The following is a 15,109-nucleotide window of genomic DNA, read 5'->3' as shown; positions in this document are numbered from 1 at the left end:
ACGTCAGTTCAAATCTGAGATCGATTATCAGGAGACTAGAAACTTGGTCTGGTTCAAACCATAGAAAAAATACGTTGCGAATAACTTTAGTCCCAACTATTACACCGGACAACTACCACAATTAAGGATGCTTCACAGACACTTGGAGGTCTCTTTGAGATTGATCCTATCGTATACGTCAATTTGACCTGTCAACAATTAGAAGCTGAAGTAAATTTTCGTAATTTCTTTGTATTGTGGAAAATTTGATGTGTGTCGCTTTATGTTGCTTTTAGAAGGTTTATCGAATTTGTATAAAATACGATTCCTTATACATAAAAAAGGCAAGTACGAATTTTTCGTTAATTATATTCGAGCGAATTATAATTTATTTCTTAGACGATTATTCGAAAACGTGGAGGGTTTGGAATACATCTTTACGTGAAAATTATCAAGGTGTGTAATTGGAATTTTCAATTACGAAAATATTTGTGCGAAAAACACAATTTATTTCAGATGGTTGGCCGGATTCTTGTTGTGGAAATAATCAATCTCCCATCGAATTGTTGAAAAAAACAGCAGAAATTGTTCATATGTCACGTTTAGTTTATACAAATTACGATGTGCCGCAAGATGTTTTTCTCGAAAATAACGGACATACAGGTTGGATCAACGTTTATAATTAATGCTATTGCCATTTCCATTGCAGCCTTTGAATGGAAGAATTATTAAATATATAAAAGAAAGTTTTTATGGTAAATTTAAAAAAAAAGTTGAAAGATTTATTACTGTTCGAAAAGAAATTCCGTTATGATATTCAAAAATCAATTATGTTTTGTTCGTTACTCTTGATGACATTTTTAATGTCAATTGTTTGACGTGTCGCTCTTGGTTTTGTGACACAGAACTAAACTATGAAATTTTAAGGGATGTTATGAATTATTTAAATTCTTTCCTGGATTGTATATTTTACATTTTTTTGATACAAAATTGTCTTTATGGACCTCTTTTATTTTTCATTGGTTATTACAAAATGTGTTTTATCTCTTATATCTTCATTGAATTCTGTTTATTCGCTACACAGCGAAACGCTCTTTCGAGACTATTCATAGGAATACCTATCTTATATATAGGAATATGCTCCTGTGTATATTTTGTACACAACGAAACGCTCTTTTGCGACTAATAATAGGAATGCTTGTGTTATAAATAGGAATATGCTCCTGTCAATAAACGTCAAAATACATTTGTTTATTTAATATACAAGTATTTAGAACATTTTGATTTATATTCTATGGAATGTTATTTTAGAGAGAATTTTTTGGTGTATATTTGTAATGACTATGTATCTATCATCCCAAATAAGAAGAAAATCATGTTTCCATTGATGTGTGTATATTTCTTTCACAACGAAACGCTCTTTTGCGGCTGATAATATGAATGCTAGTGTTATATGTGTAGAAATAACGTGCTTTCCTCCACAGAACTTCTTAAGATTTCATTCTTTTAAGATGTGCGTTTAGCTTCTTCGATTAATGCTATTGCCATTTCCTTAGGGTACACATCAACCGTTTGACGTGGCTGTTTGTTTCTGTATGATTTTTTTTCAGTTAAAGTTGGTTTTGGATGTAAATCCGTCTCGATATGCGATGGAATATTAGAAAATGAGTATGTTTTAGATAATATACATTTCCATTGGAATTCCGAACATACCCTCAATGGTAAAAAGTAAGTTATACAATGAAATTATGATATTGATACAGTTGCCACCTGTTTTATGTATTTACTCAAAAATCTGTTTATCCTATGCGAATTCGACAAATGTTTTTGTTTAAAACTAGTTCTAATCACAATAGACGAAACAAAAAATCAATTTAAACACCTCTTAGAGCAATACAATCATTCCAACATTTCTCAAACTTCCAGATTCCATGGTTGTGGAAGAAATTGTTTTTGCTTCAAAATAAACTTCAGTTTCATCAATTGCTTCTTCATTTGAGCTGAATCTCTTAACAGTTTGAGATCAGTAATCACTGAGGATCATATCTGGACTAAACGGTGGATGAGGAAGCAATTTGTTCAATTTAACAAATTAACGTACAAAATTGTTTTTGTCAAGAAATTTCACACATAATTTTTTGAAAGTTTATTTATTGTGTTTTACAGATATCCTCTGGAAAGTCATTTTGTTCATTATATAAAAGAAGCAGAAAATTTACAAAATGCTTTAAATATCCCTTTTGGAATAGCAGTAATTGCAGTTTTTTATGAGGTTAGTTTTCAATCGACATTATTTTTAGATATATTCGTTTTTGAGCTCTATATCTTCAACATCATAAACATCTATTAGTTTTGTATAATTCCCACTCTCATTATTTACTCCAATATGACTTTTTTCTGAAACTATGATCTATTTAACCAGATCATGATTTGAATGTTCGCTAACTAACCCGGATCACGTTTCTCTGTTTAAAATTATAGAATAAAATGAACTTTTCGTCGCGTGGCGTGGCGTGTTTATAATCGTGTCGCAGTCGTGTGATACGATCCTTTCTACTATGATAGACCGGTGGGTAAATACTTATTAATTTCTCTTTTATTTATCTTGTTCTTGTTTCTTCGGGAATGGTTTGTAATTTTTTTTAAAAGACATATCCCGTACTACCGCACTTTATCAAGATTCTGTGTATGTCATCTTTCAAATAGGAAATGTAGAGAAATTTTAACTGGGTTTTTTCAGTTTTCTTCCGAGGGATCTGAAATATTTAACAAAATAACGAAAAAAGTTGAATGTGTAGCAACAAATATCAAAGAACCGGTACCATTAGACGAACAATTAGTACCGAAAGAACTTCTACCTAAAAGATCTTGTAATTATTACGCTTATACGGGATCGTTAACAACACCGGACTGTAATGAACCAGTACAATGGATAATTTTTCCAAAACCTTGTAAAATTTCCCCATGTCAGGTAACGATATATTTGAAATTATATCCAATCTGACAACTTCCCACTATACTAACATAAATCACTCATATTATAGACGGTTCACCGAAATTACCGAAAGTCATATTTCATTTCCCGTTTAGAACCCTAGATGGATCTGCTAGCATAAATAGAAATTAAGTTGGTTTAAGTAAGTTATCACTGTCATCGGTATACTTCATATTGTTGTACATAACCTCAACTACAAAATGACCATATTGAAGAATTTAGTTGACTTTCACTTTCACACTTAGATTACTGCTAGTTTTCTAAAACTCAGAATAAAAAAAATGTTGTGAACCGTCTAATTATAGGTATTTTGTGGACGTAAAAAAATAATCGCACATGGTTATTATTAAATTGCGTGTTCTTTATAGTTGGAAGCTTTAAAAAATATTTACGATGAAGATAACAAACCGATATTAAGGAATGCCCGTCCGCTGCAGCCTTTGAATGGAAGAATTGTTAAATATGTGAAAGAAAGTTTTTATGGTAAATTTAAAAAAAAATAAACGATTAATTACTGTTCGAAAAACATAAAAAAGAATAACCATTTTGATATTCAAATTAATTTTGTTTTGTTTGTTATCCTTAATGACATTTTTTACGTCATTTGTTTGACGTGTCGCTCTTGGGTATGTGACACGGAACAGAACTATGAAATTTTAAGGGATGTTATAAATTATTTAAATTCTTTCCAGGTATGGAAGATTATTTTGATATCTTTCCTGGATTGTATATGTTACATTTTTGATACAAAATTGTCTTTATCAATCTCTTTTATTTTTCATTGGTTATTACAAAATGTGTTTTGTCTCTTAAGTTTTCATCGTCTTCTGTTTATCGGTTACACAGCGAAACGCTCTTTCGCGACTATTCATAGGAATGCATATCTTATATATAGGAATATACTCCTATCAATAAACAAAAGATATTTGGAAAAAATGTAATATATAAATATTTAAACCATTTTGCAGTTTTATTTTACATAGCTTAAGAATTTTTTCTAATCTCAAATAAGAAAAAAATATGATATGTGTATATTTTGTACACAGCGAAACGCTCTTTTGCGACTAATAATAGGAATGCTTGTGTTATAAATAGGAATATGCTCCTGTCAATAAACGTCAAAAGACTTTTGTTTAATATACAAGTATTTAGAACATTTTTATTTCTATTCTATAGAATGTTATTTTACTTAGCTTGAGAGAATTTTTTGGTGTATATGCGTACTGACTATGCAACTATTATCTCAAATAAGAAGAAACTTATTTTTCCATAGATATCTGTATATTTCTTACACAACGAAACGCTCTTTTGCGGCTAATCATAAGAATGCTTGTGTTATATATAGGAATATGATCCTGTCAATAAACGTCAAAAGACTTTTGTTTGTTTAATGTACCAATGAGTATTTGGATTCGAAGTTAATTGGAGTTTATCAGTTTTTAAATAAATTTATATGTTGCAGAAACTTTTTTAGTGTCCGGGGATACTATTAGCTTTTATTAATTTAATCCAGAAGATGTTTTCAGCTGTTTCACCTTTTTTTATTCATTTTTAAAGGCGCTGTCTTAGTAGCACATAAAAATTTTTTATTGTTTAAAGACAGCAGTTAACGTGTAAATTGGTGGTTAGCAAAAACTTTTGTCATGTGTCTTTTTTATGTACGTTTCTTTTATAAATTCTACTGCGTTTTTTAGGATTTTGAGGTGGAAATAAATATAAGAAATAAGAGCAGAGAAAAAGGAATGTTTATTTAAAAAAATTGATAAAAGGTTACAATTGACATGTATTTGGTCTCGTTTTTACAAAAATACATTACAGTATCAATTACTTTTCTTTTGTTACATACTTTCAATGACCACGTAAATAAAAGCATGTACAGAGTGTTTGATAATATTTGTTTTGACTTGACGGAAACGTGTAAAATAAAATATGAAAATTGCGGTGTTGCTAAACGTTATTTTTTATACCGAAATATGGGGAAATTTACAAATTAACGGTTTTTTTTTGAGCTTATCGAAATTAATGAGAAAAAAAAAATAAATAAATATTTCAAAATAGGAATAAATCAAACGAACGATGTTAATACTGTAATTCATCAAACATAATTATTCGTACAAATTCTGATCGTTCGTCTGAACTGGAAGAATAGTCTGAGCCGTCGTATGCTGCAATAAAGTCTGATGATTTGGCAACGGCGCTTGGAAATACGGTATCAACAGACCGACCGAACTACCGGCGTTTCCTGGAAAAAATGAAAATAAAAATGTCCAACTCTCAACAATAATATACGAGGGGCGTTGTATAAAAAAAACCGAGCGATTCTTACCTGTAAGGAAGTCCATTTGTTGTTGACCGAACAAAATCTTATCGTCCAACATTGGAAAATTAAATAAATTTTGTTGTAATAGAAAATCGTCGGTTTTCGTGAAATTTATATCGTTTAAAATCGGACCGATATCGGCGTGCTCGTCCAAAGGCGTACCGGTCTAAAACGACAATTATTTCACACAAAAATTTTCCAAAAAAAAAAAATAAAAATTCTGTCAAACAATTCTCAATAGAAAAGAAGAAGAATAGTTCGATTTGGAAGGGAAGAACAACAATCCTAAATGAAAGAGAAGAAGAATAGTTCCATATCGAAAAGAAGAATACTTCGATTTGGAGGAGGAGAAGAAGAAAAATTCTCAATAAAAAAGAGGAAGAATTATTCGATTTGGAAGAAAAGAAGAAGAATAATTCGATTCGGAGGAAAAGAAGAAGAATAATTGAATTTGGTAGAAAAGAAGAAGAATATCACGATCTGAAAGAAAAGAACAATTTTCAATGGAAAAGAAGAAGAATATTTCGATTTGGAAGAAAAGAAGAAGAATAATTCGATTCGGAGGAAAAGAAGAAGAATAATTGAATTTGGTACAAAAGAAGAAGAATAATTCGATTTGGAAGTAAAGAAGAAGAATAATTCGATTTGGAAGAAAAGAAGAATAATAATTCGATTTGGAAGAAAAAAAGAACAATTTTCAATGGAAAAGAAGAAGAATAATTCGATTCGGAAGAAAAAAAGAAGAAGAATATCACGATCTGAAAGAAAAGAAGAATTTTCAATGGAGAAAGAAGAATAATTCGATTCGGAGGAAAAGAAGAAGAATAATTGAATTTGGTAGAAAAGAAGAAGAATAATTCGATCTGAAAGAAAAGAAGAACAATTTTCAATGGAAAAGAAGAAGAATAATTCGATTTGGAAGAAAAAAGAAGAAGAATATCACGATCTGAAAGAAAAGAAGAATTTTCAATGGAAAAGAAGAAGAATATTTCGATTTGGAAGAAAAAAAGAAGAATAATTCGATTCGGAGGAAAAGAAGAAGAATAATTCGATTTGGAAGAAAAGAAGAAGAATAATTCGATTTGGAAGAAAAGAAGAAGAATAATTCGATTTGGAAGAAAAGAAGAAGAATAATTCGATTTGGAAGAAAAAAAGAAGAAGAATATCACGATCTGAAAGAAAAGAAGAATTTTCAATGGAAAAGGAGAAGAATAATTCGATTTGGAAGAAAAAAAGAAGAATAATTCGATTCGGAGGAAAAGAAGAAGAATAATTGAATTTGGTAGAAAAGAAGAAGAATAATTCGATTCGGAGGAAAAGAAGAAGAATAATTGAATTTGGTAGAAAAGAAGAAGAATAATTCGATTTGGAAGAAAAAAAGAAGAAGAATATCACGATCTGAAAGAAAAGAAGAAGAATTTTCAATGGAAAAGAAGAATATTTCGATTTGGAAGAAAAAAAGAAGAATAATTCGATTCGGAGGAAAAGAAGAAGAATAATTGAATTTGGTAGAAAAGAAGAAGAATAATTGAATTTGGTAGAAAAGAAGAAGAATAATTCGATCTGAAAGAAAAGAAGAACAATTTTCAATGGAAAAGAAGAAGAATTCGATTTGGAAGAAAAAAAGAAGAAGAATATCACGATCTGAAAGAAAAGAAGAATTTTCAATGGAAAAGGAGAAGAATAATTCGATTTGGTAGAAAAGAAGAAGAATAATTTGATTCGGAGGAAAAGAAGAAGAATAATTCGATTTGGAAGAAAAGAAGAATAATTCGATTTGGAAGAAAAGAAGAAGAATAATTCGATTCGGAGGAAAAGAAGAAGAATAATTGAATTTGGTAGAAAAGAAGAAGAATAATTCGATTCGGAGGAAAAGAAGAAGAATAATTGAATTTGGTAGAAAAGAAGAAGAATAATTCGATTTGGAAGAAAAAAAGAAGAAGAATATCACGATCTGAAAGAAAAGAAGAAGAATTTTCAATGGAAAAGAAGAATATTTCGATTTGGAAGAAAAAAAGAAGAATAATTCGATTCGGAGGAAAAGAAGAAGAATAATTGAATTTGGTAGAAAAGAAGAAGAATAATTGAATTTGGTAGAAAAGAAGAAGAATAATTCGATCTGAAAGAAAAGAAGAACAATTTTCAATGGAAAAGAAGAAGAATTCGATTTGGAAGAAAAAAAGAAGAAGAATATCACGATCTGAAAGAAAAGAAGAATTTTCAATGGAAAAGGAGAAGAATAATTCGATTTGGTAGAAAAGAAGAAGAATAATTTGATTCGGAGGAAAAGAAGAAGAATAATTCGATTTGGAAGAAAAGAAGAATAATTCGATTTGGAAGAAAAGAAGAAGAATAATTCGATTCGGAAGAAAAAAAGAAGAAGAATATCACGATCTGAAAGAAAAGAAGAATTTTCAATGGAAAAGGAGAAGAATAATTCGATTTGGTAGAAAAGAAGAAGAATAATTTGATTCGGAGGAAAAGAAGAAGAATAATTCGATTCGGAGGAAAAGAAGAAGAATAATTCGATTCGGAAGAAAAAAAGAAGAAGAATATCACGATCTGAAAGAAAAGAAGAATTTTCAATGGAAAAGGGGAAGAATAATTCGATTTGGTAGAAAAGAAGAAGAATAATTTGATTCGGAGGAAAAGAAGAAGAATAATTCGATTCGGAGGAAAAGAAGAAGAATAATTAACAATATTTTTTTGTTATACGTATATACGTTACCTGTTGGGGTAAAGTCGACGGTAATTCGGTTTGCGTAAAATCGGTTATTGACGATGTCGTCGAAGCGCAACTAACCGTCGATGTTGGAAGTTGTTGCGATTCTTCTTTAACTTTCGGTCGCAATTCGGCGCCAGTTTTATGATCGACTTTGTGTCTCCTCCTGATGTGTTTCAACCAATTCGGGTAATTGGTAAAAGTGCGTTCGCAATATTTGCATTTGTATGGACGTTCTCCCGTATGGATATTGTAATGTTGCTGGAAAAAAAAAAACAAGTCGATTGTTCTTTTTTTTTTTCCGAAATATTCTATCATATAAAATGTGTGTTTTACTTTTAATTTCGTGCTGCTCAGAAATCCTTTGTTGCAATAACCGCACACGAACGGCCTGGCGGCGGCGTGCACCAAACTGTGCACCTTCAAACACCTTTCGGTTTTGTACATTTTTTGACAGACTTCGCACTTGAACGGTCGCACCTCGCTGTGGAAACTGTAGTGGCGCATCAAGTGAGACTTTTCGGCGAAACTGAAATTCATTCATTTCTAACAACATTCCGTACAACCTGGCAACATTGTGCATTGAAGAAATCGAGTTCGGTTCGTCTTTTGGCTCGATTTTTAATCGTTTCGAACCGATACGCGATAATAATTTAATACGATATAGTTTTCAAAAGACATTCGACATCGAAACCTCAATGCAACGCAACCGTGTCTTAAGGGGAATCGAACACTCACGTTTTGCCGCATTTGTTGCACGAGTGAGGTTTATCGCCGGTATGTTGCTTGACGTGTTGTTGCATGTTGACTTTTTGCGTGAACGTTTTACCGCAAACGTCGCACATGAATCTTCTACCGAGCCGATGGACGTTCATATGAGACGTCAAACCGCCCCTTGTATGCAACCTACAATACCAAATATAACATGTCACACTACCTATCTAAAGTAAGTCAAAACTCAAATTTCATACCATCAAACATAATAACAAAATATAATTTTTTTTATGTATGAACGGACTATAACCACAGATGCCACTTAACGAACATTGTAAATGAATGAATAAATATTAATAACACTTTTTAAGAATAATATATGTATATAAATAAAAATTTCAAATAAATAAGATAAACTTACACTTTGCCGCACACCACACACGGATAATCCTCCTTTGTTTCAGTCTTGTGTTTCTTGAGATGAATCTTCAGCCCCGGTTTGGTAACGAAAGTCTTACCGCACTCTTCGCAATTGTAAGGTTTAACTTTAGTATGTTTGGCCAATATGTGAACGTGTAGCATACTCTGTAAGCTAAAACCTTTCGGGCAATATTGGCATCTACAAAGTACAGAACAATAAAAAACTTCCCAATAAACGAAAAATGTATCAACTCACTTGTAGCGGCCTTCGGTTATATGTCTATAACAGTGTGATCGAAAAGTTGAGTATTTTTCCGAGGCTTTATTACAAAAAGTGCAAGTGTAAACTGGAAATACGTTATATTTGGAAATGTAATGTTTATCGAATTCAGTTCGAAAAGGGAAGACCTCTTTACACATATTGCACTTGACACCCCAATGCGCACGCCATTCCTCTTTAACATTCACTATCATTTCGTCGTCTATCGGTTCACCATCTTGAAAAACATTCATATACCTATATAACCCTTATAAATTTATTCATATTCTTATAAAACTTATCATATCCCACGAGGTTCACTGTTATACACAAAAACATATGAAAACCAATCAAAAATAATTAATTTACTTTATGCATGAATGGACTATAACTACAGCTCCTATCAAAAACCAACAATATTCATTTATATGCCCATAAAATAAATTATTTCTCCCAATAATCACAGTTATTAGATTTATACATGAAAACCAATGAAAAATTGTTGATTTACCATTTGTATGAATGGACTATAACTACAGCTCCTATCAAAAACCAAAAATATTCGTTTATATGTATAAAAAATTCATTGTTTACCCCTTGATCGCAGTTACTAGACTTATACGCAAAAAACATATAAAACCCAATTTTACTATATGTATGAATGGACTATAACTACAGCTCCAATAAAAATATGAATAAATAAGGTTAAGAATGAATTTGTTACCTGCTTCATCACGTAAATCCTTGAATATATCATCCTCACTAATCTTGTCCAACAGATCATCATCACACAATTCATCACCTTCACCGAAATCCAACAAAGATTCGTCCTTTAAACTTAAATTTTGTATATTGGTGAATGTTAAACTATCTGTATTATCCTGCGATGATTCTGAACTGTTTTCCATTGATCCCGATTGGCTGTTTTCAATTTGTACTGCTCTTTGGGGTGCCGAAGCTTTCCTGCGATTTTTTCTCACGTTTTTAGTTAGAGAATCTAGTTCTTCTGAACTATTGCTATCGTTGTTGAGATTGAAGGTTAAATGCGTTTCGCTGGAACAATCTTCGTCGCTTAAAAAGTCGTTTTTCATCAGATTATCGTCCAAAATGAATTTTGGAAATTCCATTTTGATGTCTGGAAGTATATCTAAGTGATCTACTGCTCGAGATTTATCTTCCATTATGGGTTGTTTGTCTAAATGTCTCATTATAACAATGTACTGGAACAAATATTCTAAATTCATTTGAATATTATTTTAATATATTAAATCCTTGTTTAAATTAGTTATAAATTTACGTTTAATTAAAATTATAACAAAATTATACGATAAAACATCAATCGATTGATTTATAGAATAGATTTGCGATGTATTGTGTATTTTCAGCAATCTAAACATTTTTGTTTACATGATTTTAGGTTATGTTTAAATATCTCTGGACTTAATACGTTAAAATAATTAATATATTTAATCTTCGTTCATAAATTAGTAATAAATAAAACGTAATGCTTACTATGTGGTGTCAAAGACCATGATTCCTTTATTGATTTCAATTAAAAAGCCCTTTAATGAATTCTATAATTGCAAATACTTAATATAATTATTATTGGCACATACTAACTACACAATGAAAATACAAACATTTACACTCCGAATTTACGTCGAAAATGTATTTTTTCTTTGAAATTATCGTATTGAAAATATTGAGTTGAGAGAGGAAGCCATTTTACATGTTTTGGATTTTATAATTTGATTAGACCAAAATCCCTAATCTACCCTAAACTGTCAACGGTCAAAACTCGTTATCTATAATGATTACTATTTATACTTTATAAATACAACTACTATCTGCTAGATGTCACCACTAGAATACTTTGAACCGCGTATAATATCATTACGAAATTCATCTACTTACTTTCACAAAATGTCGCTTCAGAATTATTCGAAAAGTTATAAGAAAAAATATTGTTTTTACAAAAAAAACTACAGTCCCTATAATGAATGATTTTTTTCGAACTATTCAAATATATAACTTGGAGAATAAATCTAAAAGATGTACAGGGTTGGCATGGGATATTTATGATACGGGAATACGTATAGGTAAAAAAATATTTCGAAATCAATTTAATAAAATATTATATTATTTCTTAATAATTTTTACAAAACATTAAAATTAGGTAACATACAAATGTTATATATAACAAGAATTTTTACAATTTTTAGGATGTGAACAGATCTTTGGTTTATTATAAAATTGAGAAAATACAGTTTCGAGATAATTATTTTGTATCTAACTAAATAAATACTTAACATAGCATTTGATCGAGCTTTCTAATGGGGTACGTTCCAATAAAAATTTTAAAAATACCCACTACCCCTATAAAGAATCAATCAGTCAATGTACAATATTCAATTAGAGCAATCACACCCAGTAAATGAAGCCTTACTCTAAATTTCGAAAAAGTTACGTCATTTAACGAGAATTATATCGCGTACACTGAGAAAACAATATTAACAAATAAAAAATAATTTTAAGTTTTGATTTCACTGACAGTTCGTCATTGCCAACATTATAACCTCAAATTTCACGTATATCGATGTTTTATCTTTCTACCAGGTTTTTTTTATATTATTATTCGTTATAATTTTATAGAAAATTTTTTTCGGTGTATATTCAATAACTCGATTAAAATCGGAGCTCGTAAAACTACTTTTGGAACTAATAGATGGCGCGTGTTCTTGTTATGTTGGTTGCATATACATCTGTAAATGTTTGCATATCGAATTAAGATATGCAAGAATTAAGATTTTAATCTCAAGTTTCTTTTTTTAACAAAAATAAATATCAATGTGGTTATAGTAATGTTGATTAGACAGATTTTGTAAATGAACTTTTTTATGTTATATAAAACTAATGTAATAAGTGTTGCATATCGAGTTGATAGTATTTTAAATTTTTCTGATGAAATTGTTAAGAGTAATGCTGGTTGCATAGATTTCGTAAATGTAATAAGTGTTGCATAAAATTCTGATATTATTTTGAACTGTTTCGATATTAATTCATTTCTATTTACAAATATTAATCATTAATTGACATCTCGAATAATTAAAATAGAATTATGACTAGATTTAACCGTCGTATAATGATAATTTTATCAATCGCAAATTGTTTCTAGATAAGTTACGGGTTCCGTAATCTCTATAGGTTTCAAATAACCTTGTCCGTCTAATAAACTAACTTGTTGTATTATGGACGGTAAAGGAGGCGGTCTCGGTAGACTTTTATTACAACCGATCTTCATTTTTTTCGTTTCCGTCGCGTACGAGACGACCGGTACGTTTTCGATGTCGAAAGCCTCCTCCAACTTTTCGCATATACTCGGAAAGGTGATTCGATGTCTCGGCTCCGTTTTCCAACAATTCTTCATCAAATCGCATATAAAAGAAGGACAATCATCCGGCGGTATCAACATTATGCCGTCCAATATCAATTTGACGACTTCCTCGTTGCTGTGACCGTAATAAGGTTGTTTTCCGAAACTGTATATTTCCCATAGGACGACACCGTACGACCAAATGTCAGATTCTAAGGTGAAACGACCGTAAACTACGCTCTCCGGGGACATCCATCGAACGGGGAGGAGACGAGAACCGCCAATCTGGAATATTAGAAATAAAAATCGTTATATTTTTAGGTTATGTTATTGTACTTACTTTGTAATAATCGCACGTGTAAACGTCTCTGCTCATTCCGAAATCCGCTATTTTGACGATCGGGCCTTCGGCTACTAAACAATTCCTGCATGCCAAATCTCTGTGTACGAAACGTTGTGACGCCAAATATTTCATACCTTGTCCTATTTGTATAGCTATGGAGAGTAATTCCGTTTTAGTTAATTGCGGGACTTCTTTTTCTAACGGACTGTGTCTTTGACTACGTAGGAGTTCAGCCAGGTCTCCGTGCGGCATGAATTCGAATACCATCATGGGATTGACGTGTTCGTCTGTTGGAATTCAAATTTTTTTTTTTCTTAAACGACGATTTTTTCGATTATTTTGAATACCTTGTTACCTTTTTGGACTACTCCTAATAGAGACAGTATGTTGGGATGCCGAAACGCGCTCATTATTTCAACTTCTCTCAAAAAATCGTCTTCGGCTTCTTTGGTGGCGGATGTTTTCAGTACTTTGATTGCCACTATTTTAACCTTATTTTCATCGTCACATAAAAGTTCCCCTGAAAAAAATTCCGTTACATTTCTTTTTTTACATAGTTTTTATATTTCTCGAAAGAATTATCTACGCCACTGGTGAAGATACGTCATTTACAACACAATTTCTATAACCTACGAACGCCATCTATTCGTAATTCGATGACCTGTCAATACTAGATTACTTTGAACTAACATATTTTGTAATTACTCATTATTAGGCTTTAAAATTCCTAAACTATTACCAAAATTACGTACCAAATCCAATCCCAACGTTAATTTTATTTTGTTTATACTTGTAGCAACGAAAAATAAAAGAGTTTTTATGATAAAACGAAATATAGGTTATGTATTTCATTGGTAATTCTTTATGTGATAAAAACCTTTATTAAACCTCAAAGAAATGTTATTCTAAATAAAGTTTCGATCAATATATCGAGTCGTAATTAATTCAAACGATTCCTCGAAAGAATTATCCACGCCACTGGTGAAATTAGTAAGAATATTTCATTTACAACACAATTTCTATAACCTACGAACGCCATCTATTCGTAATTCGATGACCTGTCAATACTAGATTACTTTGAACTAACATATTTTGTAATTACTCATTATTAGTCTTTAAAATTCCTAAACTATTACCAAAATTACGTACCAAATCCAATCCCAACGTTAATTTTATTTTGTTTATACTTGTAGCAACGAAAAATAAAAGAGTTTTTATCATAAAAAGAAATATAGGTTATGTATTTCATTGGTATTTCTTTATGTGATAAAAACCTTTATTAAACCTCAAAGAAATGTTATTCTAAATAAAGTTTCGATCAATATATCGAGTCGTAATTAATTCAAACGATTCCTCGAAAGAATTATCCACGCCACTGGTGAAATTAGTAAGAATATTTCATTTACAACACAATTTCTATAACCTACGAACGCCATCTATTCGTAATTCGATGACCTGTCAATACTAGATTACTTTGAACTAACATATTTTGTAATTACTCATTATTAGTCTTTAAAATTCCTAAACTATTACCAAAATTACGTACCAAATCCAATCCCAACGTTAATTTTATTTTGTTTATACTTGTAGCAACGAAAAATAAAAGAGTTTTTATCATAAAACGAAATATAGGTTATGTATTTCATTGGTATTTCTTTATGTGATAAAAACCTTTATTAAACCTCAAAGAAATGTTATTCTAAATAAAGTTTCGATCAATATATCGAGTCGTAATTAATTCAAACGATTCCTCGAAAGAATTATCCACGCCACTGATGAGATTAGTAAAGATATTTCATTTACATCACAATTTCTACAACTGTAGTAGATTACTATAGAAGCGAAAGATTTTAACGCGCATGTATAAATAAGAAAACTGCCATAGATGTAATCAAACTTCGGGGTCGGGATCCGGGGTTTTTGAACCTACAAAATACACTCTTGCGAGTTCCGTTACGAACCGATCCCGAAACAACTAATAGCG

At 30.8% G+C, this 15,109-nt stretch overlaps 3 protein-coding genes across 3 annotated transcripts in view; 1 reads left to right on the top strand and 2 right to left on the bottom strand.

Annotated features, from left to right (window-relative positions):
- Positions 1-1,567: 1,567 nt before the first annotated feature.
- Positions 1,568-3,929, top strand: LOC130450392 (carbonic anhydrase 7-like; the record flags this gene model as incomplete). Its single annotated transcript, XM_056788766.1, has 4 exons — positions 1,568-1,707; positions 2,146-2,251; positions 2,720-2,950; positions 3,343-3,929. Coding segments are annotated over 4 exons (612 nt in total), but the record flags the coding sequence as incomplete, so codon positions are not given.
- Positions 3,930-4,697: 768 nt separating this feature from the next.
- On the bottom strand, positions 4,698-11,195 carry LOC130450149 (zinc finger protein draculin-like). The gene is made up of 9 exons (XM_056788356.1): positions 10,922-11,195; positions 10,134-10,629; positions 9,407-9,647; positions 9,152-9,349; positions 8,755-8,922; positions 8,353-8,545; positions 8,023-8,277; positions 5,301-5,460; positions 4,698-5,216 (listed from the first exon to the last, which is right to left on the bottom strand). The coding sequence occupies exons 2-9, from the start codon at positions 10,615-10,617 to the stop codon at positions 5,080-5,082; spliced, it is 1,836 nt and encodes a 611-aa protein (XP_056644334.1). The 5' UTR covers positions 10,618-10,629; positions 10,922-11,195; the 3' UTR covers positions 4,698-5,079.
- Positions 11,196-11,530: 335 nt separating this feature from the next.
- The window catches only part of LOC130450150 (BDNF/NT-3 growth factors receptor-like), a 50,539-nt gene continuing 46,960 nt past the window's right edge, over positions 11,531-15,109 (bottom strand). Inside the window, exons 6-8 of the mRNA XM_056788357.1 lie at positions 13,481-13,645; positions 13,123-13,412; positions 11,531-13,067 (exon numbers count right to left, since the gene is read on the bottom strand). Coding sequence (XP_056644335.1) covers positions 12,564-13,067; positions 13,123-13,412; positions 13,481-13,645 — 959 coding nt within the window. The 3' untranslated portion in view covers positions 11,531-12,563. The remainder of the gene's footprint in view (positions 13,068-13,122; positions 13,413-13,480; positions 13,646-15,109) is intronic.

The sequence above is a fragment of the Diorhabda sublineata genome, chromosome 11, assembly GCF_026230105.1.
Source record: "Diorhabda sublineata isolate icDioSubl1.1 chromosome 11, icDioSubl1.1, whole genome shotgun sequence".
Lineage (NCBI taxonomy): Eukaryota > Metazoa > Arthropoda > Insecta > Coleoptera > Chrysomelidae > Diorhabda > Diorhabda sublineata.
Note: the sequence above shows the minus strand (reverse complement) of the source record. Positions and strands in the feature narration are given on the sequence as shown.

Coding starts and splice junctions, on each gene's coding strand:
- LOC130450149 (XM_056788356.1), bottom strand. CDS start 10,617: ATGAGACATTTAGACAAACAACCCATAATGGAAGATAAATCTCGAGCA. Junction 9,350..9,406: donor ATAACCGAAGGCCGCTACAA/GTGAGTTGATAC, acceptor TGTACTTTGTAG/ATGCCAATATTGCCCGAAAG. Junction 5,461..8,022: donor CGTCGACTTTACCCCAACAG/GTAACGTATATA, acceptor TTGTCGTTTTAG/ACCGGTACGCCTTTGGACGA.